This window comes from Bufo gargarizans, chromosome 3 (assembly GCF_014858855.1).
Source record: "Bufo gargarizans isolate SCDJY-AF-19 chromosome 3, ASM1485885v1, whole genome shotgun sequence".
Lineage (NCBI taxonomy): Eukaryota > Metazoa > Chordata > Amphibia > Anura > Bufonidae > Bufo > Bufo gargarizans.
This window is the reverse complement of record NC_058082.1, coordinates 368,466,157-368,489,512: the sequence shown is the minus strand read 5'-3', so window position 1 is coordinate 368,489,512 and position 23,356 is coordinate 368,466,157. Positions and strand designations below refer to the sequence as shown.

The following is a 23,356-nucleotide window of genomic DNA, read 5'->3' as shown; positions in this document are numbered from 1 at the left end:
CAGACGTGGCAATATCTAATATTTTTATAGAGCAGGTCGTTACGGATGTGGCAATACCTAATAATATGTCTACTTTTTTTATTTATTCCACTTTAACACGATAATAGCATTTTTGAAACAAAAAAATAATCATATTTGAGTGTCTCCATAGTCTAAGAGTCATATTTTTTATACATTTTTTGGGTGATTGTCTTAGGTAGGGTCTCATTTTTTTGTGGCATGAGGTGACGGTTTGATGAGTACTATTTTGGGGGCATATGCCATTTTGGTCGCTTGGTATTGCAATTTTTGTGATGTAAGGTGACAAAAAAATTGCTTTATTTTTCTTTTTTACGGTGTTCACCTAAGGAGCTAGGTCATGTGATATTTTTATAGAGCTGGTTGTTACGGGTGCGGAGATACGCTGACTGCGTGCACATAGAGGGGGTTAATGGCTGTAAAAGCCGATGCCAGCGGATACAGCAGAGGCCCAACAATCAGTGACTGCTGGGCACCTGCTATGATTGGGCGGGGCACCGCTGCGGTGCCTGCCCGATCACCATGATGTAATAGTACGTCAGAATACGGCAAGTCACCTGCCACTGTGACATACTATTAAGTCATGTGTCAGGAAGGGGTTACTATACAGCATGCTTACAAAACACACAGCGCCGACACCCGTTATGCTTTTTCATAATCCAAAGCTTCCAAAAATTGTCCCTTATTGGGGGCAGATGATGTTTAAACACAAACAGTGTTATTGGATACAAATAAATAACAAAATAAAAGTGGCTTGGGGGAGCAAGTTTCCAAAAATAATGTATTTACAGGAGTCAGAATGCCTACTCATACAACACACACAAGTGTTGATTCTCAGAAGAAAATGTGGCGCCAAATTAAAATTCTCCCTTTTAGGCCTGATGCACACAACCGTAGAAGGTCCATGCCCGTATTGTGGGCCATAAACAACACTTAAATAGGTCCATGGTTTGAGCAGAATGGAGGCACAGATCAGAAGCTCATGGAAGCCCTACGGAGTGCTTCTATAGGTTTTCTATCAGTGCCTCCACACTGCAAAAAAGCACTGCATGCACTACATTTTTGCGGTGCAGACCATCGGATGCGGATCGCGGACCCAATTCAAGTGTCCACAGACGGCAGGAAACAGCAATTTGCGGTCCACAGCACCACCACGGTTGGCACACGGTTGTGTGCATGAGGCCTTAATTGGGAGCAGCAGCAGTGCAGTGTGGATGTGGAAAGCGTAAGGTATTAGAGGTACATAGCGGCAGCAGAAGTAGCATAGAGTGGAACATACAAGGCTGTAGGTCAGTCGTTTATGGGTAGTAGTAGTAATATTAGTAGTAGTGGTGGTAATGGTAGTAGTAGTGGCAGATGCATTGCGTTAATAGTGATGGCAGTAGGGGATTAGTATCGAGGAGCAGCAGCGGCTAAGGTGACAGCAACAGCCATATGGTACATGGTGGCAGGCAGCAGCGTGACGCAGGAAGCAGCAGCCTTGCTGAAGCTGATGGTAAGCAAGCCAAGGCAGTGGCATGATGGAGGCAACAGCAGCCGTACAGAGCACGATGGTCGGCAGGCTTCAGCAGTGGCATAATGGCCATTTTGCTTTGATAGCGACGGTATAAAAACATGCTTGATGCCACCAATCTGCCTGTCACTTCGTTAGCAAGTCTACAGGTAGTCATTGTGGCCAGCGTGCCCAAGGAGGCCGTTTTTCCCAACTCAACCCTTCACTGAGACAATTGGGTGTTGTGACAGGTGTCACCATCATCATCCTCTTGCTCCTCGTTCACTGACTCCTCTTCCTCTTCCAGTGGCAGCACCTCCTCACTGCTATCCGATACTAGTACACATGTAGCATGTGCAATGTTGAATTCCAGCAAGTTGGAACGTCGCACATTAAGCCATGTAGCTGTAGACCATTCTGATGCTGCAAGTCCAGGAGAGCATTCCTCACCACATAAGAATAACTGAAAAGAGGGACAGTATCCTGGACATTGCCAGCACCTTGCACAAGCCAGTGCATTTTATTAAAAGGTCATGCAGAGGGAATATGTATTATTTTCCCCAGGTTCAGGAAAGCCAGGATGTTGCAATCATTGTCGCTGACAACCTTGCCCAATTGGAGTTGGCAGGGTGACAGCCGGTGGGATGTTTGCTGCTTGATGTACTTTAGCAGCTGCTCACCGGTGTGGCTACTCTTGCCTAGGCCAATCAGCTCCAACACTGCGTGGCAATGTGTGACTTAACACATGTTAAGCTACACACATGACATTTGACACACATGAGTCATGAAATTTTTTTACAACCCAAAGGCCTCAAAAGAAGTCATGGGGCAGATTTATTAATCCTGTCTAATATTGAGACAGTGTATTGTTAAACATCATGTATCAAATTTAGCACAGGCTAGATGGTAAATTTGTTGCATAGCTACACACACCATCTATTGGTTGCCTCACTTAATGCCAAAATGTTTTGTATTTTTTCTACAAGACAAAGAAAATCAAGAAGAGACACAGGGGGAGATTTATCAAGACTCGTGTGCGCTACACCATTCTTGACATCCCCTGCACTGCTGGAGGATGCTTTTAATTTATGGCAAGGTGCAAACCTCTTCATAAGTTAGGCACATCCATGGGCAACTGTTTTATCTTGATCAATGTATTTCCTTTTTTATTTCAGAAAATTGGGTAAAGCGGCAGAGCGTAAACATTTTTGGCTCGCAGGCCTTTATCAGACACTGTGCCGCAGTTAGGTAGAAGAGTCAAATAATTGTTGTACATCGGAGGTTTACGCACATTTACGCACCGCCACTTCGCTTTGTGACTTTTTTCAGCAAAAAAAAAATGTGTGTAGGTGGAGATGATGAATCACTCCCATAGTGTGGCAGCACCATTTTACATATAACACATTTTAATCCACCAAAATAAAGTCATATTTAAAATAAGTTATACGGTGCTCGAACAATCATATCCAGCTGTCAGGTCACGTTTCATTTAATGGTTGATCACACATCAGATGTATGTGAGATATGCTGTCTGAAATGAAACAGAAGCTAATATTAGTATGGGACAGTCTGTCTTTATAGAAATATTATAAATGTTCAAACGCACCTGAAATCTTTTCGTAATAGGTAGAGAGGAGGACACACAGTCCCATGAATAAAAAAAGCATCCAGCGTAGAATATCCCATGCCCCGTGATGCTCAATTTTATGGCTAGTCAATGAAAAAATTATCAGATTGTTAGTAATTGGTATCACGGGTATGTGCTTACCATCCCTAGGTACCTAAGTTCATATGGATTTGCCTACTTTTATTTCTGAGAGTTGTCTGACTGCATTGATTGGTCTGCTAGATCATATAGAAAGATGAGACATACACAGTTTAAAAATATACTTAGGCTCCCAGGCCATGCTATTAATCTGTTGGTGCCTTCCACTGTACATTTACGGTGCTGTACTTCTCTTTGTATGGTTTGTCTCTAGATTAGGCCAGGGAATTTTCCTCCTGGATCCTGAGGCTTCAAGATTTTGCCTCCATGGCCAGCAGAGCTTAAGGTGCTCTGGCTGGCCTGGGCACGTTCATCAGAGACGTGTCTCCTGCACACCTGTCCCCTAGCAGGGTTAAGCTAGACTAACTCTCACTGGTCCCCACCCTTCCTCCAGGAAGTGGGACTAGCCCACTCCTCTCCAGACGGGGGGTTAGACTGGAATGGTAAGTTCCATTCTATCTACATACAGCTTTGCCATGTTTGCTGCCACCTGCTGGTGAACCAGGCACATTACATGTGAACATAACAGTTGCATAACAAAATAGGAATGCACATTGTGGAGGACCTGGAATAAATGCACAAGTTGACATTTTGTTAGACCAATAAAGACAGTAGCAGGGTGCAGAAGTGGTAACACCACTCTGAGGTGTTACATTCCCTCTTACTTAAAACCAAGCCGCCCTCAGCTTGTGCTTAGGTTATGCTCTAAGGGTACCCAAGGAAGGTTAGGTTCCTGCCCGTATGAGTAGGGTGTCTATTCACAGTTTTCCCTTCTCGGTAATAACCAGTGAACCAAAGAGACCGCACAAAGCGCTCAAATACTCCTGTTCTAGATACCAGACCCTAGTAACACCGAAAGCGTGGGGTGTAATGTACTGTAATCCCTCCACGATGCTATGAGACACTCGCAAATAGAAGGGTGGCTTCATCCTGTATTCCCTTCCAAGCACCAAGGTCTATACAGTTGCAAGAAAAAGTATGTGAACCCTTTGGAATGATATGGATTTCTGCACAAATTGGTCATAAAATGTGATCTGATCTTCATGTAAGTCACAATAATAGACAATCACAGTCTGCTTAACCACCTCCGGACTGCCTAACGCAGATTCGCTTTCCGGAGGTGGCAGCGCTGCGCAGAGTCACGCATATACGCGCCATCTCGCGAGACGCGAGATGACGCGCTTTGCCGGCCCGCGCATCGCGGGCCGGCAAAAGTTAGAGGGGGGTCACGTCAGCAACCTGCCAGCCAATGATCGTCGCTGGCAGGTTGCTGATTTAAAAAAAATCCAATGAGAAGCCAGATAACACATCATATTAGTAAATACGATGTGTTATATGGCTTCCCTGCTCCTCTGCTGGTCCTTTTGGCCGGTTGGATCCAGCAGAGGAGCAGGCTTCACAGTGAGTAACACCAAACACTACACTTAGCCCCAGATCACCCCCCTGCACCCCAATTAACCCCTTGATCACCCCTTCTTGCCCCTGTCAATCACTAGTGAAAGTGAAAAAAGTGATCAGTGCAAACTTATTTTTTTCACTGGTATTGACTGTTAGGTTTTAGGGATAGTTTAGGCCCCTTGGTTAGGTAGTTTAGGGATCAGTTAGCGCCCAGCCCACTGCACCGCAGTCACTTATTCGCTGATTAGCGTATCACTAATCAGCTTTTGTACTTTTATACTATCTGGAAGTGATCAAAACTGATCACAGTCAGATCTATAATAGTATTAGTGTCATCTTAGCTCATCACCCTCCACCCAAAAACGCAGTGTTTGCCCGATCAGGCCTGATCGGTAGCCGACACGTGCATTCGCCCACGCCCGCCCCGCCGCAGTGCCCAAAAAAATTTTTTTTTGATCACTGCACAATCACTTTACACGCGCTGCGGCGATAAAAAAAATAAATCAGTTTTGATATTTTTTATCAACCGCAGCGGCCTCCGGTACTTTGCTAGCCCCCCATTTGTAAGACAGGCTTGCTTTTTTTCTTGGGTAGTCTCAGGGAATACCCCTAAATTTAGTTGCCCATATGTCAAACAGGGGGTATTCTTCTGAAGAGGCCTACAGGCTTCTGACCCAGTCAGATGAGGAATGGGAACCCTCATCTGATGAATCTAGCGGGTCAGAATATGAACCTGTAGAAAGCAGTGGCTCTCTGACCCAAAGTTCGGACGAGGAGGTTGAGGTCCCTGATAGCACCAGGCGTACCCGGCCCTGTGTCGCTAGACCACAGATTGTGCAGGATCCGCTTCAAGGGCAGCAGAGTGGGGCTGGCGCTGTCGGATTACGTGGTGAGGCATACACCAGCAGCCCAGCCCTCCCTGGACCTAGTACCAGCACTGCCGTAGAACATGGTGAAGTGGCGAGCACCAGAAGGGCAGTTGAAGCTGGTACGGTGGCACGTGCAGTAGTTACCCCGTCGCAGCCACCGCACAGACGGGCCCGTAGAGCCCCTAGAATCCCAGAGGTGCTGGCAAACCCTGATTGGCAGTCCCCAACTTCAGCCGCACCTGTAGTTCCCCCTTTCACCGCCCAGTCTGGAGTTCGGGTTGAGACAGCTCAGATCGGTTCAGCCCTGGGATTTTTTGAGCTGTTCTTGACTGCGGAGCTCTTGGACTTAGTCGTGGCAGAAACAAACCGGTATGCCACTCAATTTATATCCGCCAACCCGGGAAGCTATTATGCCCAGCCTTTCTGGTGGAAACCAGTCCAAGTTTCCGAAATTAAAAATTTTCTGGGCCTTCTCCTCAACATGGGTCTAACCAAAAAGCATGAATTGCGGTCTAATCGGTCCACGAACCCAATTCATCACATGCCCATGTTCTCTGCTGCTATGTCCAGGGCACGATTTGAGGCCATCCTGCGTTTCCTGCACTTTAGTGACAATAGCACCTCTCGTCCCAGAGGCCACCCAGCTTTTGACCGGCTCCACAAAATTCGGCCCCTCATAGACCACTTCAACCATAAATTTGCAGATTTGTATACCCCTGAGCAAAACATCTGCGTAGACGAGTCCCTTATACATTTTACTGGGCGCCTTGGCTTCAAACAATACATCCCAAGCAAGCGCGCCCGGTATGGGGTCAAATTGTATAAGCTCTGTGAAAGGGCCACAGGCTATACCCACAAATTTCGTGTCTATGAGGGAAAAGATCAGACCCTGGAGCTGGTCGGTTGCCCTGACTACCTGGGGAGCAGTGGGAAGACAGTCTGGGTGTCACTCTTATTCGGCAAGGGGTACCATCTTTATGTGGACAATTTCTACACAAGTGTGGCCCTCTTTAGGCATTTGTTTCTAGAACAGATCGGCGCCTGTGGTACCGCGCGAACTAGTTGCGCGGGCTTCCCCCAACGGCTCATTACCACCCGTCTTGCAAGGGGGGAGAGGGCTGCCTTGTGTAACGAAGAACTGTTCGCGGTGAAATGGAGAGACAAGCGTGACGTTTACATGCTCTCCTCCATTCACGCAGACACGACAATCCAAATTGAGCGAGCAACCCGTGTCATTGAAAAACCCCTCTGTGTCCATGACTATAATGCGCTCATGGGAGGGGTGGACTTCAATGACCAGATGTTGTCTCCGTATTTAGTTTCCCGACGCACCAGACGCTGGTATAAGAAGGTGTCTGTATATTTGATTCAATTGGCTCTGTATAATAGTTTTGTTCTCTACAGTAAGGCTGGGAGAACAGGATCCTTCCTCAAATTTCAGGAAGAGATCATCGAGAACCTCCTGTATCCAAAAAAAGTAAAAATGTCAGCAGCAATGAAATACCACCAAAAGAAAGCTCTATTAGTGAGAAGAAAAGGAGGTAAAATTCATAAGGGTGATAAGTTGCATGACCGAGCAATAAACGGTGAAAGTAGTGTAGTGCAGAAGTGTAAAAAGTGGCCTGGTCATTAAGGGGGTTTCAGCTAGCGGGGTTGAAGTGGTTAAACTAATAACACACAAAGAATAAAATGTTACCTTGTTTTTATTGAACACACCATTTAAACATTCACAGTGCAGGTGGAAAAAGTATGTTAATCCTTAGATTTAATAACTGGTTGAACCTTCTTTTGGCAGCAGTAACTTCAACTAAACATTTCCTGTAGTTGCAGATCAGACGCGCACAACGGTCAGGAGTAATTCTTGACCATTCCTCTTTACAGAACTGTTTCAGTTCAGCAATATTCTTGGAATGTCTGGTGTGAATCGCTTTCTTGAAGTCATGCCACAGCATCTCAATCGGGTTGAGGTCAGGACTCTGACTGGGCCACTCCAGAAGGCATATTTTTTTCTGTTTAAGCCATTCTGTTGTTGATTTACTTCTATGCTTTGGGTCGTTGTCCTGTCGCAACACCCATCTTCTGTTGAGCTTCAGCTGGTGGACAGATGCCTTTAAGTTCTCCTGCAAATGTCTTGATAAACTTGGGGATTCATTCCTACTTCGATGGTAGAAATCCGTCCAGGCCCTGATGCAGCAAAGCAGCCCCAAACCATGATGCCCCCAACACCATACTTCACATTTGGGATGAGTTTTTGATGTTGGTGTGCTGTGCCTCTTTTTCTCCACACATAGTGTTGTGTGTTTCTTCCAAACAACTCAACTTTGGTTTCATTTTTCCACAGAATATTTTGCCAGTACTGCTGTGGAACATCTAGGTGCTCTTGTGCAAACTGTAAACTTGCAGCAATGTTTTTTTTTGGACAGCAGTGGCTTCCTCTGTGGTATCCTCCCATGAAATCCATTTTTGTTTAGTGTTTTTTACGTATCTTAGATTTTCTAACAGGGATGTTAGCATGTACTAGAGACTTTTGTAAGTCTTTAGCTGACACTCTAGGATTCTTCTTCACCTTATTGAGCATTCTGCGCTGTGCTCTTGCAGTCATCTTTACAGGACGGCCACTCCTAGGGAGAGTAGCAGCAGTGCTGAACTTTCTTCATTTATAGACAATTTGTCTTACCATGGACTGATGAACAGCAAGGCTTTTGGAGATACTTTTATAACCCTTTCCAGCTTTATGCAAGTCAACAATTCTTAATCAGAGGTCTTTTGAGAGCTCTTATGTGCGAGGCATCATTCACATCAGGCAATGCTTCTTGTGAAAAGCAAACCCACAACTGGTGTGTGTTTTTTATAGGGCAGGGCAGCTGTAACCAACACATCCAATCTCATCTCATTGATTGGATTCCAGTTGGCTGACACCTCACTCCAATTAGCTCTTGGAGAGGTCATTAGTCTAGGGAGTCACATACTTTTTCCACCTGCACTGTGAATGTTTACACGGTATGTTCAATAAAAGCATGGTAACATTTAATTATTTGTGTGTTATTAGTTTAAGCAGACTGTGATTGTCTATTGTTGTGACTTAGATGAAGATCAGATCACATTTTATGACCAATTTGTGCAGAAATCCATTTAATTCCAAAGGGTTTACATACTTTTTTTGCAACTGTATATAGCTTTTTGCACGGTCACCTTGATGACTAAACAGGCAGCTACAAACACGTTTTTCCAGCACACCATATCTTTTCCAATGCACGGAACAGACCGGACCAGTCCTCACGAGTAAGGACTAACAAGTCCGAAACATGTCAACCTAGCGGTGGAGCGGGAAGCTGTGCATGTATGTGAATTGTGACCATTATGAATAAAGAAAACATAGGTTTTTATGCTGAATGCTGGAACGTCTCTTTTTCTTTGTGTAAATAGGCAGCAAAATATTTTTCCCTTAAGGCGGTGCACAAGGCCTTAGGTCATAGACAGACTAGGAGGAGGAGCCAGTTCTCTCCCATATCTCCATGAGGACTACTCCCTCAAAACACACATTAGCAGCAGGTTTATCCTTGACAGTGTTAGATCTGCTTGTGACTTACCACTTGGTCCCCCTTGTGTAGCAAAAATACAATACAATGCCTTTCTGAGCTAACACAAGGTAGCATAAAAAACATGAATATTAACATTCTCAGAGGCAGTCCATATGAGCTATGAAAGTAAGGTGCTAACTATCTGGCTAACAGCATTTTATTATTTTTTTACCATAGTGCATAGGATCATATTGTGGTACCTGTATCACAATCGGCAAGGTAATGATCGCATAATATGTGAATATAACGCCATCAATATAGGTATGGGTCAAAAACGAATATATAGCCCTATAGAATTTAGTGCTGTATATTTGTTTTTTTAGAATATTCATAATTTTTTTCCATCTCGAGTCATGATTCCTCCCTGCTTAAGTTACTTAAGCAGGGAGGAATCATGACTTCAGATGGAAAAAAATGACAAATATTCTAAAAAAAATAATATATAGAGCAATATAGCTAATATAGTGCTATATTCATTTTTCTGAATATTCGTAATATTTTAAAACAAGAATATATAGCAATATAGCGAATATTCGAAAAAAAAGAGAATATAGTAAATTTAGCTAATATAGTGCTATAATTATTTTTTTTATAGTTGTCATTTTTTTCCAATCTGAACTTCAGATCAAAAAAAAAATTACAACTGTTAGACAAAGAAGATTATAGCACTATATTAGCTTAATTTCTCTACATAATTTTTTTCGAATATTCGCTATATATTGCTATATATTCTTGTTTTAGAATATTACAAATATATTGAATATATTAGTTTTTTTGAATATTTGTCTTCTTTTTTTTCAATCTGTACAGTTGTTCCACTTCGGCATACTCCTCCCCGACAACTGTCCCCGTCACCATGGGAACGCCTGAGGGTTAGAATATACCATCAGATCTGAGATTGTGAAAACTCAGATCCAATGGTATATTCTAACCCCCAGGTGTTCCCATGGTGACGGGGACACTTTTGAGGGAGGAGTATGCCGAAGTGGCACAACTGTACAGATTGAAAAAAAAAAGACGAATATTCTAACAAAGGACCAGGAGCGCGGCATTCACTCACTGCGCCGAATACAGAAGCGCACGGCGCAGGCGCGGGAATTGGTACTCGATACTGAGAAGTTTTACGGCAATCAACAGGAGCGGGGCGGGCTGGAGGGACGCGATGGGCGGCTGAAATGGTTAGTGAACGGAGTCCTCTAGGTGCTAATGATGCCCACATAGCACCTAGAGGCTCATTAGCATATCTATAAAAGTACGTTTTTAACAAAAACGGCTGCAGGAACTACTGTTAGAAACATACTGTTATGTAGTGCTGACATTAGCGAATCGCTAATTTCAGTCAGCTACATAACAGTATTTCTGGTGGTAGAAACCCTTTAAGTTGCTTATGGGCCAATGACTCAGGGCTTGTGGGCCAATGACTCATTGGCCCACAAGCAAGAAGCAGTGTGGAATCATGTTTTCAGATGTAAAAAAATGACAAATATTCAATATAGCGAATATATAGCACTATATTTGAAATATTCGTGAATTCTCAAAGTTGCGATGTTCGAGAAAAATATTCTTAATCCTCTACATGATCCTCTCCATATAGATTGTGACAGCCCTGGGGCACGTAGGGGGCGCTTGACGGATTGGCAACCCACAAACAATTCCTCACCGGTCTCTTCGTCGTCCATCAGGAAGCCACCCCCTCTCTCCACCAAGAACCAGACGACGGTTCATCTGTGCTGCTCTAATTTTGGATCCCTCGGCTGTGGATGGTCTAAAATGTGGACCACCCAGTCCTCAATAGCCTTTTTATATTCCCACATGGTCATCGCGTGGGCCGTCACCTCTCTGGGGACCATTGGGTTCAGGTCAGAGATTGAACCGCTCTTCCTGACCATCTCATTCCAGTTTAGCTTAGGTCACGCCATGTTGTTCTCCCTTGCTGCAATACCAATTGGTAAAGGAGGAGGAGCTTTAGGGGTGGAGTCTTTGCTTCCTTTTTCTACATTAGATTGTTCCCTGTGGGCAGGGATGTCATTTCCCGCTCCTGGGCGTCTCCCTGTTTTCCCTTCCCGCTCTTGAGGTACAAGAAGAAGATATGCCATCACTAGCAAAGATGGTGGATTAACCCCTTGGATGCTGGCGTGTACTTTCCTGCGCCTGTCGCACCGCAGTAAACATAGTAAAGTCATTTTTAGTGGGATGTCTGTCAAATCTGTAGGGCTTTTAGTATAAAGGCACGCAAGTAAATCCTGTTCGTGACGCAAAAATCACAAGGGCGCCTCCCCCTAGGACCCTCTATATATAAAACACGTCCCAGGTGTAAGAATGCTCAGTGGTATAGTGTGGCCTAAAATGTCCCTTTATGTGTGTCACGGTGATCCTACCTGGATACGGCTGGGCCCTAGGCTTTGGCTCTGAAGCAATAAATAGAGGGAATAATTGAGGGATTTGAAAGAAAGATTGAGCCCAGACCTTGTATGTAGTTGAACAGCAACTTTAGGGTCCATTCACACGTCCATATGTGTTTTGCAGATCCGCAAAACACGGACACTGGCAATGTGCGTTCCGCATTTTGCGGATCACACATCGCTGGCACTCTCATAGAAAATGCCTTTCTTGTCCGCAATTGTGGACAAGAATAGGACATGTTCTATTTTTTGGCGGAACGGAAGTGGCAGGTGTAAGAATGCTCAGTGGTATAGTGTGGCCTAAAATGTCCCTTTATGTGTGTCGCGGTGATCCTACCTGGATACGGCTGGGCCCCAGGCTTTGGCTCTGAAGCAATAAAGAGAGGGAATAATTGAGAGATTTGAAAGAAAGATTGAGTCCAGACCTTGTGTGTAGTTGAACAGCAACTTTAGGGTCCATTCACACGTCCATATGTGTTTTGCAGATCTGCAAAACACGGACACTGGCAATGTGCATTCCGCATTTTGCGGATCACACATCGCCAGCACTCTCATAGAAAATTCCTCTCTTGTCCGCAATTGCGGACAAGAATAGGACATGTTCTATTTTTTGGCAGAACGGAAGTGCAGATACGGAAGTGCAGATACGCAAATGCAGATGCGGACAGCACACTCTAGATTAGGCCAGGGAATTTTCCTCCTGGCTACTGAGGCTTCAAGCTTTGTCTTTTAAGGGCTTTTCAGAGAGTTTTTTAGGATATATCATCAGTAGAGTTGAGCGAACCCGATCTGTAAACTTTACGTTTTTTGGTACACGTACCCGAATCCGGACTTTTTCACTGAAGTCCGGGTTCGGTGTTCGGATTATTTTATTCTAATACAGAGGCATTCCCATGGTGATAGGGACGCTTGAAGTTAAAATATACCATCGGATTGGAGAAAACTCAGATCCGATGGTATATTATAAACCCAAGGTGTTCCCATGGGGATGCACCACTGACATGGCACTGTCATCCACGGCACCTGAGGGGTTAATTGCGCGGACGGCAGCTCCCTATCAGATGTCGGGTGCCGGCAATGTTTCTACAATGTTTGCATTGGTGGGCAGTGCGCTCCCCCCCCCCTTCCCAGTATTAAAATCATTGGTGGGCAGTGCACCCCCCGTATTAAAATCATTGGTGAGCAGTGTGCCCTCCCCTCTCCATCATTGGTGGCAGCAGCAGTTCCAATCTGAGTCCCAGCAGTGTAATGCTACTGAAGTCCTGTCTGCCATGGTCAGTTAGTCAGCAGCATTATACTTACATGCGCTGTGGCCGCCCGGCGCTCCTTCTTCTTGGAACTCACAGGTCAGTGTGGCGCATTGCTATAAGCTGCTCAGTACTTGAGGCAGAGCCTCCAGCGTCTGTGCTGCTTATGGTAGAAGGTGTTATGGAAGAATCCAGTGGGAGAGTGCAATGGCCAGGTATGGGTGGATAATATATCCTGTATTTGTCGTGAGACTAATTACAGAATGCACAGGGTACTATCCCAGGGCCCTTCCAAGGTGTTATAACGCACGTCCCAGATTAGGAATGCCACAGTCGTGTAATGGCCTATAATATCTCTGCAGTTTGGTGGTAGTTGTGTTAATGTGTCTCCTACCTGAGTATGCCGGACTCCTGGCTCACTTGCAATAAATTTGAGCGTAGTGATAGTAGGATTAATAGAGGAACTTTGCAGAATAAATGATGTCCAGAGCTTTAGAGGAAGTTCAAACGTTGCTTTACTTGAAATAACTTATACAGCAGTATACAGCTTTGGTCTCTTGGTCCCAGCAGGTTTTGGCAATCATTGGCAGGAATGAGTACTTCTGCTTTAAATGTGGAGATTGCAGGATAAAACGTCTTCTTAGTAGCTCTGTAACTGTGGCAGGATAAGCTTCTGCACTTATCTGGTACCTTATGCTGTGTGGGGACAGACTAGCTAAAGAGGAATTGGCTTCTCCTAGCACTCTGGACTTATCTCACAGAGGATGCTTTCTTCCTGGAACTCTGGAGTTTGTCTGTAGTTTCTGCTTTCTTCCTTCAGCAGAGCTGAAGCTGCTCTAGCTGAGATATATATGGACATGTCTCAGCCAAGATTAGGTCCTTGCTGTCTTCCCTAGGCAGGGATTCTCCTGAACACTATCACACAGCTTTCCCCAACAGAGGTGGCTGGCACACTGACTCTAACTTCCTTCTCCACCCATGCTGCAGGATGTAGGACCAGCCACCTCTCCACAGAGGGGGAGCTAAGCTGGAATTATCCATTTCAGCCCAGATACACTAAGCACTAAAATGTACTTGCCAATGGGTTGCTGCCACCTACTGATAACCAGGCAAATTACATGAACAATTGCGTTTAACATAGATTTATATGCACATTTGTGGAACACATAATATAAATCAGATGACAGTATAATGGCTCTTAGAAGATAGTAGCGGGGTAGAGGCGTGTAGTAACACAACTCTGGGGTGCTACATTCCCCCTTACTTTGAGTCAAGCCATCCTTGGCTTGTGCTTTGGATAAGAGGATTAAGCTCTGGGGTACCCAATTAAATACAAAGTGCTGTATGAAGTACACATAAAGACATACAAAGACAAACCTATCACTGCTACCCTAAGGTTCCTGCCAGCATGAGTAGGGTGTCTTATTAACAGTTTCCCTCTCGGTATACCCAGTGAACCATACGGTCTGCACTAAGCAATCTTTTCTGACTGATTTTGAAGTATATTGGATCCTAATACCAAAGAAAGCATGGGAGTGTCTTTACTCTGTAATCCCACCATTGTTTAATAAAATGCCTGCAAATTGAAGGGTGGCTTTATCCTGTATTCCCTTCCCTGCACCAAAATCGAAATTAAGGCTTATAGCATGATCACTTTGGTGATTATGTGTAGCTAAGAGGCTCTAAGGTGGAGGTGCCATACCTTAGGCAAAGGCACATAAGGGGGAGGTATCTGTTTCTCCAAACGCTTTTGGCAATATTACAGGAAAAGGGTTTAATAATCCCATGGAACTCTTGGAAGACATCCCAGGATGGTGGCTTAGTAGTCCCATTACCAATACTGGCACATATAACAAACAAGAAGGAGGGGTATATTACTCCCCTAGCCATTCCTAAAGCAGAAGGGTTACCCTTGTAGTTGCTGGACCTGCCTGGGACTTACCACTTTGTCCTACATGGGTACCCGGGTTATGACACCAGGAATAGGCTATTAGTATTTGCATCCAAAGAGGCAGTCCATTTAAAGAGAACAGAGCTGTAAAGCAAGGTGACAAAAGAAAGGTGCTACTGATCTGGCTAAGTGCAATAATAAGTGCAATTTCACAAAAAGTGCATAGATTCACATTGTGGCACCTGGAGAAGAATACACACAATGAGCATAAGTGCTTGAACGTTGCTTAACCGCTAAACAATGAAGCAATATGAGTGCAAAAACATTATGCAAATAACAGTGTAATAAATATTATCATAATGCGCTCACATATGACTTGAGTCCCTTTTCTTGAAGTGCATTAATGTGGACATAAAGAAAAGTCCATCAGTTTCTTGGCTTCCTCTGGATGTAAACATGGTTATTGCAATCCAATAGGAGGTATATTTGTAATCTAAGGAACGGTATAAAGTATTATATAAAAACACATATGAAATAGCAAGTGAGAGGATAAAACAATGCGCAAACTTTGGAGCAAACTGGGATGTAGACAGTTGCGGAAGTGGGGGGAGTCCTAACAAACCATGTCCATCCTGGTGAAGAACAAACAAGGGCAACACACACGGAACCAATGGCCAACAGATCTTCACCCTTCAAGTGCAGTCCATGTTGTGGCTCTCATACATTTTTGTATTGCAGTGAAGGAGGCATTTAGAGAAGGACTTGCAGGTCCTCCTCACTGCTGGAGCTACTAAAGCGCATAGGAGGGCGCTCCTGCCTCTGATTGCTAAGCTTGACAGCTGTAGTGGTGCGCCACTGCCCTCTAGTGGTATCTTTTGAGGTTGGCTGAGCAGTCAGCCTGGAGAACGCTGCAGTAACCTGCTGCAAGCCGGAATCCCTTGACGGTGTAGAGGCAGGCAAAACCTCTGGCTGGAGGGGTTATCGCAAACAATCCAGGGGTGACTGTGGAAGCTTCCAGAGTAGGACATAGGGTTGCACCCTGGGGTTGAAAGTCAACACTGAGTTGTTAATCTGACCCTAGCGTTGGAGGTACAGCCAGGTCAGGGAAAAGGGGCTCTGGTTCAGGTTGGGATCGTTCCCTGATTCTCAGCTGGCCATCTGGGCATGCCTCCTGCAGGCATCTGACTCTCCCAGCAGAACCTTGTATCTTCCTGCCAGGTCTCTGGGGTGATAGCAGGGGATAGTGGCTTGGCCAGGAGGGTAATACCTGTGGCAAAGGGGCCTTGCATGGAGCGCATCAGGGTGTATTCCACCTGGTCCCTGACATATAAGTTATGGTGGGCCTGCGGCAGATAGTTCTGTTTCATGGAGCAGCGGCCCATAAACAATTCCACCCCGCTGTAGTTGTCCTGTAGGAACCCCACTCCTCTTTAAATGGAAAACCACAGTTCCTGTACGTCTGATCAGTTTGGGGGTCATCAAAGACCTGCTTCATCCACTCTTCCACTGCTGTCTTGTATTCCCACTAGCTCTGGGCATGACAGGTAATTTAGAGAGGCTAAGGTGACTTGGCCTCTGATCAGCTTTCCTAGGCGGCAGAGTGGAAACTCCGGCCGCCTCCGCCACACCAGCCGGGCACGGTGCAGGGGCAGCTACAGGTTGGAACAGGGCCTTAGGGAGCGGGGTGGCTATGACCTGTTGTTGCGGCCCGGTGGCCGGTTCCAGTGCCTCCTGCTGGTGCGTGGGGACCTCTGTGATGGGCGATGTGATCATGGCTGTCTCTGAAGCTGCAGTCGAATCTGCGGGGGTTACGGCTGGCTTCTGGGCCGAGACTTCGGTCGTGGGGGTTGATGATGCCATCTGTGACGTGGGCGTCTCCGGGACCTAGACAGCTTGGCTGATGGCGGCTTCCGCGTGAGCGGGCTTGAGTACAGTGGCCATCTTTGTCCCAGGAGTGGCAGCGGTCTCACTGTCAGAGGAGGAATCCACAGCCTATGGAATCCTGGCAAGCACTGAGGGGCATTCCTTTTCACCAGTTGGAAGACCTAGACCTCCGGTGGGTAATTTTCATACACCGGTTCGCCTGCAATAGTCATCTGGTCCCACTTTGGCTTGGGGAGCGCCATCTTTCTTTGCTCCTCGGTCATGCTGGATGCAGGAAGTGAAGGTGGAGCCTGAGGGGAGGGGTCTTCACTCCCTTGGCTCACTTTGCAAGGTTCTTGGTGGGCAGGATTTAGGTTTCCCGCTTCTAGGAGGGTGTAGTCAGCATTTCCGCGCTCCTGAGAGGGCATTCCTGTGTTTTCCCGCTTCTGAGGGTCATGAAGAAGCTGCGCCATTACAGAAATATGGCAAATTAACCCTTGGCTTGCTGGCGCTCACTGTTTGGCGTTTTCTAGCACCACAATAAAAGCAATTAAATCAATTTTCAGTTCTTAGGCCTTGTAGTAATGTTAGACACACAATCCGATCCTGTTCGTGATGCCACTTTAATGCAGTGGCCAGGTACGGGTGGATAATATATCCTGTATTTGTCGTGATGCCAATTGCAGCATGCGCAGGGTACTATCCCAGGGCCCTTCCAAAGTGTTATAATGACCGTCCCATATTAGGAATTCCAGAGTGGTGTAATAGCCTTTAATGTCTCTGTAGTTTGGTGGTAGTTGTGTCATGGTGTCTCCTACCTGGGTACGGCTGGACTCAGAGCAGGATGTGTGATGCCCACATCGCCATTCCTTCCCTGAGGAATACATCTCTCTCCCACCAATCTAGGTAGAAATTGGCATAGGACGGGTCATAGGGGCTCCCCATCGCCACACCCCTCATCTGATGGCGATGGGGAGCCGGAGTCGGACTGTAAATGCAGTATGTGCTTGAAGCTGGATCCCCCATTTCTGCAGGAATTGACCCACAGCATGATAGCACTGTTGGTGAGGTGAAGAGCTATATAGGGCCTTGATGTCGAGGCTTGCCAACATTGCGCCCGCGTCCACCTGTAGACCATCAAACTTTTTGAGGCTGTCCATAGAGTCACAGACTTATGATGGGAATGTCGAGACATACACACTAGATGGATGTGTAAAACAACCTGTGCCTAACACAATGGGCTGACCCTTTAGCGGGTCTAGGCCCTTGTGCACCTTGGGCAAGCTATAGAAGCAAGCCTGTTGTGGAAAGCGTGGACACATAAAGTTGAACTCATTCTGATTAGTTAAACACTGTTCAAGGCCTTCCCGCAGGATGTCTCGTAACTCGGTATAAAACGTCTGATGGGGATTAGCCTGGAGCACACTATAGCAAGCTCGATCATTTAGTATCCTGTTACACATATCCAGGTATTGGTCACCATCAATAACCACAGTATTGCTGCCCTTATTGGACGGCTTAATGACTATGGAGGTGTCCTGTTCAAGGAGAGCTTCCATTTCATTCGACCTCAGATTGTTCAGACCAACTCTTAACCTTCCAGGGTCTGTGACCACGTTTAGGAATGTATCCAATGGCAACTTGTCATTTAACAGAGGATTGAGGCGTAATTTGGATCTCAAGTCTGTAAATGGACCTTCCCTTACTGGTCTACTACTTTCTTTTAGTAGGTCAGATAGAATTTCAACATCTGGTAAATCTCCCACATCGATGCCTAGTTCCATGCACCTTCGTTTGTCATGGTTAGCAAAGGACTTCCCCCATTTCAACTTGCGAATGAATAGATTTAAATCCTTAATCCATTAAAACTAGTTGAAGGAATGGGATGGTACAAACGATAGGCCTTTAGATAGAATGCTGATTTCTGAAGTGCTGAGCACTCTGTGGGATAGGTTGACAATCTGGAGGTCTTCAGAATCCATGTGGGAGGAACTCATTGGTCTTTGCGCTTTCTCATCACATATGCTGAAAGAGGCGGGCCCTTGCCTAAAAAATTATTCTTGTGAAGTCCGCCTCTCTGACTACTCCACCTACTCCTTCTAGTCCTGCCCCTATAGTTTCCCCTTTTCATATGTTCCTGGGTTATGGGTACAGTGCTAGTTATGGAGTTGGTTTCTGGTTCGCCTTCCGATGAAGATGGCTCAGTTTCGGCTTCAAGGGCTCTATTCGATTTTTTACTGTAATCGAACAGTCGTCCTTCCTTAAAATCAGTAGTGTCTCTGATGTATTGTGTGTGTTTTCTTATCTTTGAGCTGTGCAGTGTACTACCTTATTGATCAAGTATTTGTTTTGTTTTTGAAACTCAGTATGTGCTGAGAATTTTTTCACAGCCTCAATTTGGACATTGAGTTCACTAGCGTATTTTTCATATAGCGCTCTCTCCTCCTCCAACAGCAGAGACATTAAATGCAAGGAGGACGCTATCGATTCTTGCTCCTATTTATGTAAGAACTCTGATGACCTCACCTGGGCTGCTGGAAGATGAGGGATTCTGAGCCCTCTGGGGACTATCTGATTTTTCAGATAGATCTCCAACATCTGTATCTCCCACCAGCTCCGTATATTGTCCTTATATATTTTGGGAATGCTTTTAAAAGCACCATTAATCATGACAACCCTTGATTCAATGGGTAATTGTGCATCTAAGGGTACCCAAGGAGGGTTAGAGTGCTGCATGAGACTAGTTACTATTATGACATACATAGACTGATATAACAATGACTACCACTAGGTTCCTGCCCGTATGAGTAGAGTGTCCACAGTTGTCCCTCTCGGTAATAACTAGAGAACTAAAAGGACTGCACAAAGCGTTCAAATACTCCTGTTGTGGATACTGAACCCTAGTACCACCGCAAGCGTGGGGGTATCATGTACTGTAATCCCTCCACAATGCTATGAGATGACTGCAAATAGAATGGTGGCTTCATCCTCTAATCCCTTCCCAGCAAGGTCAAGGTCTACATAAAGTTTTTTGCTCGGTCAGCTTGATAACTAAACAGGTAGCTAAACATATTTCCGTAAGGCTACACACAAGGCCTTAGGACATCTAGAACTACATAAACACACATTTATCAGCAGCCCTTGAAGGTGTTAGACCTGCTTGTGACTTACCACTCGGTCCCCCTTGTGTAGCCACAACACGATGCAATGCCTAGGCTTTCTAATCTAACACAAGGTCACATAAGACCATTAGTATCTGAAATCTTCCTCACTGCTGGAGCTGCTAAATTACCTCAGAGGGCGCTCCTGCCTTTTGTAAGCCAGACTTGCTTCAGTGGTGGAGCTCCACTGCCCTCTATTGGAGGCATCTGGTTGTGACCGGCTGGTCACACTAGCTGCAGCCACTTGTTGCTTCAAAGTGTCGGAACCTCCTGCCGGGGCAGGGGAACTAAGGATCTCTGGCTGCAAGGACTGTGGTAGTTGGGCCTCAGCTGATGGTTTAGGAAATTGAGGACCTTTGGCTGCTGCCGACGCCATCTTCCAGGGAAGCTGGTAATTTATCACAGTGGGTTTATATGAGAAGGCTGTCGTCGCTTGGTATCCCATCATGAAGGTTGGAGGTGGCAGCAATCCCAGGATCAGTGGCCCTGGCCTGTGGCTTCTCTTGGAAGCAGAGGACTCCCTCCGCAGTTTCCTGGACACAGTACACATGGCCTGTGGCTGCTGGATCCTCCTGCCAGAACTTAGCTGCTGGCATAGGCACCAGGGGCTTGGACAGCAGGGTCACTCTGGTGGCAAATGGTCCATTAAGGGAGCTCATGGGGGTGTACTCAACATGATCCCCTGTGTACAGACTGTGGAGGGCATGGGGAAGGTAGCGACGTTTTATGGACCTGCGGCCTACAAACAGCTCCTCGCCGTCTTCATCATCCGCTAGGAAGCCACTTCCGTGCTCCATGGAGAACCATTGGATGGTCCCCCGAATTCTCTCCAGTTCAGGATCCCCCAGGCCGTGGATTGTCCAGAACCTGATTACCCAGTCCTCAATTGCCTTTTTACAGTCCCACATGGTCTGGACATGGGCCGTAAACCTCCGATGGCACCATGGGGTTCAGCTGGGCAGAAGCACAGCTCTTCCTAGGTGACGTAGTGGACGCTCCAGGTACCCCTGCTGCACCAGATGGCATGGCGGACACCCTGGCCTCTTTCTCCAGGTTCCGCTGTACTTGTGTGACCCTCACTTCATCAGAGGCAACTTCTACTTCGGGGTCACTGCCCCACACCATCTCTCTCCAGTTAGACCTGAGAGGACGTGCCATCTTATCTTCTTCTTCTTGCTGTCTGGGACACACTGGGAAGAAGGGGCAGATTCTGGAGGGTGGAGTCTTCACTCTCTGCACTTAAACTGGGCAGTTCCTGGTGGAAAGGGTCACTGTTTGGCATACTTGGGCTGAGTGGTTCCCTGTTTTCCCGCTCTTGTGGTACATGAAGAACATACACCATCACTGGCAAATATGGCGGATTAACCCCTCCGTTATCAGCACACAATCTGGCGCCTCTTAATCTGGCACAAATGCAGCAAGGTCATTTTTCCTGGGGTTTTCTGTCAAATCTGTAGGCCTGTAGCATAAAGGCACAAAAGTAAATCCTATTCGTGATGCCAAAAATTGCAATGGACACCTACCCCCAGGGCCCTCCTATATATCACATCCCAGATATAGGAAGGCAGAGTGGTGTAGTGCAGTCTAAATATCTCTATGTGTCACAGTGCTCCTACCTGGATACTGCTGGACCCCAGGCCTTGGCTCCGAAGCAATAAAAAGGGGGAATAATTGAGGGATTGGAAAAACCTTGAGTCCAGAACTTGAGATGAAGTTCAATAGCAGCTTTACTCTGAATAAATGTTTCTTCCAACAGTTACAGCCTTTGTCTTGGTTCCAGAAGGCTTTAGCATTAAACTGGCAGGCAAACTCAACTGTGCTCTATTCTTCTTTCACTCTGCTATACTGACAAGCTGACTTAGCAACTTGGCTTCTTCTTTATGCTGCACTTCACTCTGTAGTCGGACTTCAGCCAAGGAACTTTACTCCTGGCTTTTGAGGCTTTAGGCTTCTGCCTCCATGGCCAGCAGAACTTCTGGCTGGCATGGGCACATCCAGCAGAGACATGCCCCTGCACACTCTTCCCCTTGCAGGGGGTAAACCTAAACTGGAACTAACTGGTCCCCAGCCTTCTTGCTCAAAGTAGGACTATTCTACTTCTCTCCAGAAAGGGTTAGAATGGGATGGTAAGTTCCATTCTCTCTAACTATAGCTCTGCCGTGTTTGCTGCCACCTGCTGGTGAACCAGGCATATTACATGAACATAAGAGTTGCATAAAGATATTATAGATGCACGTTGTGAAGGACCTGGAAATAAATATCTAAAATGAAGTTTTGTTAGCTCAATAAGGACAGTAGTAGGGTGCAGGAGTGGTAACACCACTCTGGGGTGTTACACAGACAAGGAGAATATGTTCTATAATAGGTGGAATTTTGACACAGATCCACAAAATATACAGCTATGTGCATGGGGCCATGAAATTGATGTGTCTTTGAGCAATCCTCAAAAAATACGGCTAGCAAAAAAACGATCATGTGCATGAAGCCTAAGGGTCCATTCACACGTCCGTAGAGTGTGTCCGCTCCCGTTCCGCAATTATCTGGATAGGGTGTGGACCCATTCATTCTCTATGGGGCAGGAATGGATGCAGACAGCACACAGTGTGCTGTCCGCATCCGCATTTCCGGAGCGCGGCCCCGAACTTCCGGTCTGCGGCTCCATAAAAAAATAGAACATGTCCTATTTTTGTCCACAATAGCAGACAAGAATAGGCAGTTCTGTGGGGTGCTGGCCAGGTATATTGCGGATCCACAATTTGCGGATCCGCAATACACTACGGACATCTGAATGGACCCTAAGGCCCCTTTTACACGGGCGAGAATTCTGCGCGGGTGCAATGGGTGAGGTGAATGCATTGCACCCAAATAAATCCGGACCCAATCACTTCAATAAGGCTGTTCAGATGAGCGGTGATTTTCACACATCACTTGTGCTTTGCGTGAAAATCTCAGCATGTTCTATATTCTGCGTTTTTCACGCAACGCAGGCCTCATAGTAATTAATGGGGATGCGTGAAAATCGCAAGCATCTGCAAGCAAGTGTGGATGCGGTGCGATTTTCACGCATGGTTGCTAGGAGTTCATAGGGATGAAAGCAACCCCGGACCCCATTCAAGTGTTTTCCCTGTATTTTTTTTCCCTTTAACCTTAACATGGTTATAAGGGAACATAATAGCATTCTTAATACAGAATGCTTAGTAAACTGTAGATTGAGGTGTTAAAAAATGAAAAACATTAACTTACCTGTTCCAATTGATCACACAGCGGGCATCCTCTTCTTGCTTCTTCTTTCAGGACCTGCAAAAGGACCTTTGGTGACGTAATCGCGCTCACCACGTGGGGAGCGTGGTAACGTCAGCGCAGGTTCTGCTAAATGAAGATAGAAGATCCTTCTATCTTCAATTGAAACAGGTAAGTTAATTTTTTTAGTTTTTTTTAACACCTCAATATACAGTTTACTAAGCATTCTGTATGTACCAATGTTATAAGGGAAAATATTAAAATCTACAGAATACCTAACCCAAACCTGAACTTCAGTGAAGAAGTTCGGGTTCGGGTCTGGGTACCACATTCAGTTTTTTCTCACGCACATGCAAAATGCATTGCATTCGCGCGGGAAAAAACTGAAGAACGCAACGCAACGCATTCACATCCTATCTGGCCCTCACA

The 23,356-nt window shown here is 45.9% G+C and overlaps 1 protein-coding gene across 6 annotated transcripts in view; it reads right to left on the bottom strand.

The window, feature by feature from the left end:
- Positions 1-288: 288 nt before the first annotated feature.
- Positions 289-23,356, bottom strand: part of LOC122933219 — a 105,713-nt gene continuing 82,645 nt past the window's right edge. For 3 of the 6 annotated variants that reach the window (XM_044288070.1, XM_044288072.1, XM_044288073.1), the window contains 2 exons: positions 3,117-3,220; positions 289-3,041 (listed from right to left, as the gene is read on the bottom strand). In XM_044288070.1, coding sequence (XP_044144005.1) covers positions 2,989-3,041; positions 3,117-3,220 — 157 coding nt within the window. In that variant the 3' untranslated portion in view covers positions 289-2,988. The remainder of the gene's footprint in view (positions 3,042-3,116; positions 3,221-23,356) is intronic. The other 3 variants (XM_044288074.1, XM_044288075.1, XM_044288071.1) reach the window with 2 other exon arrangements.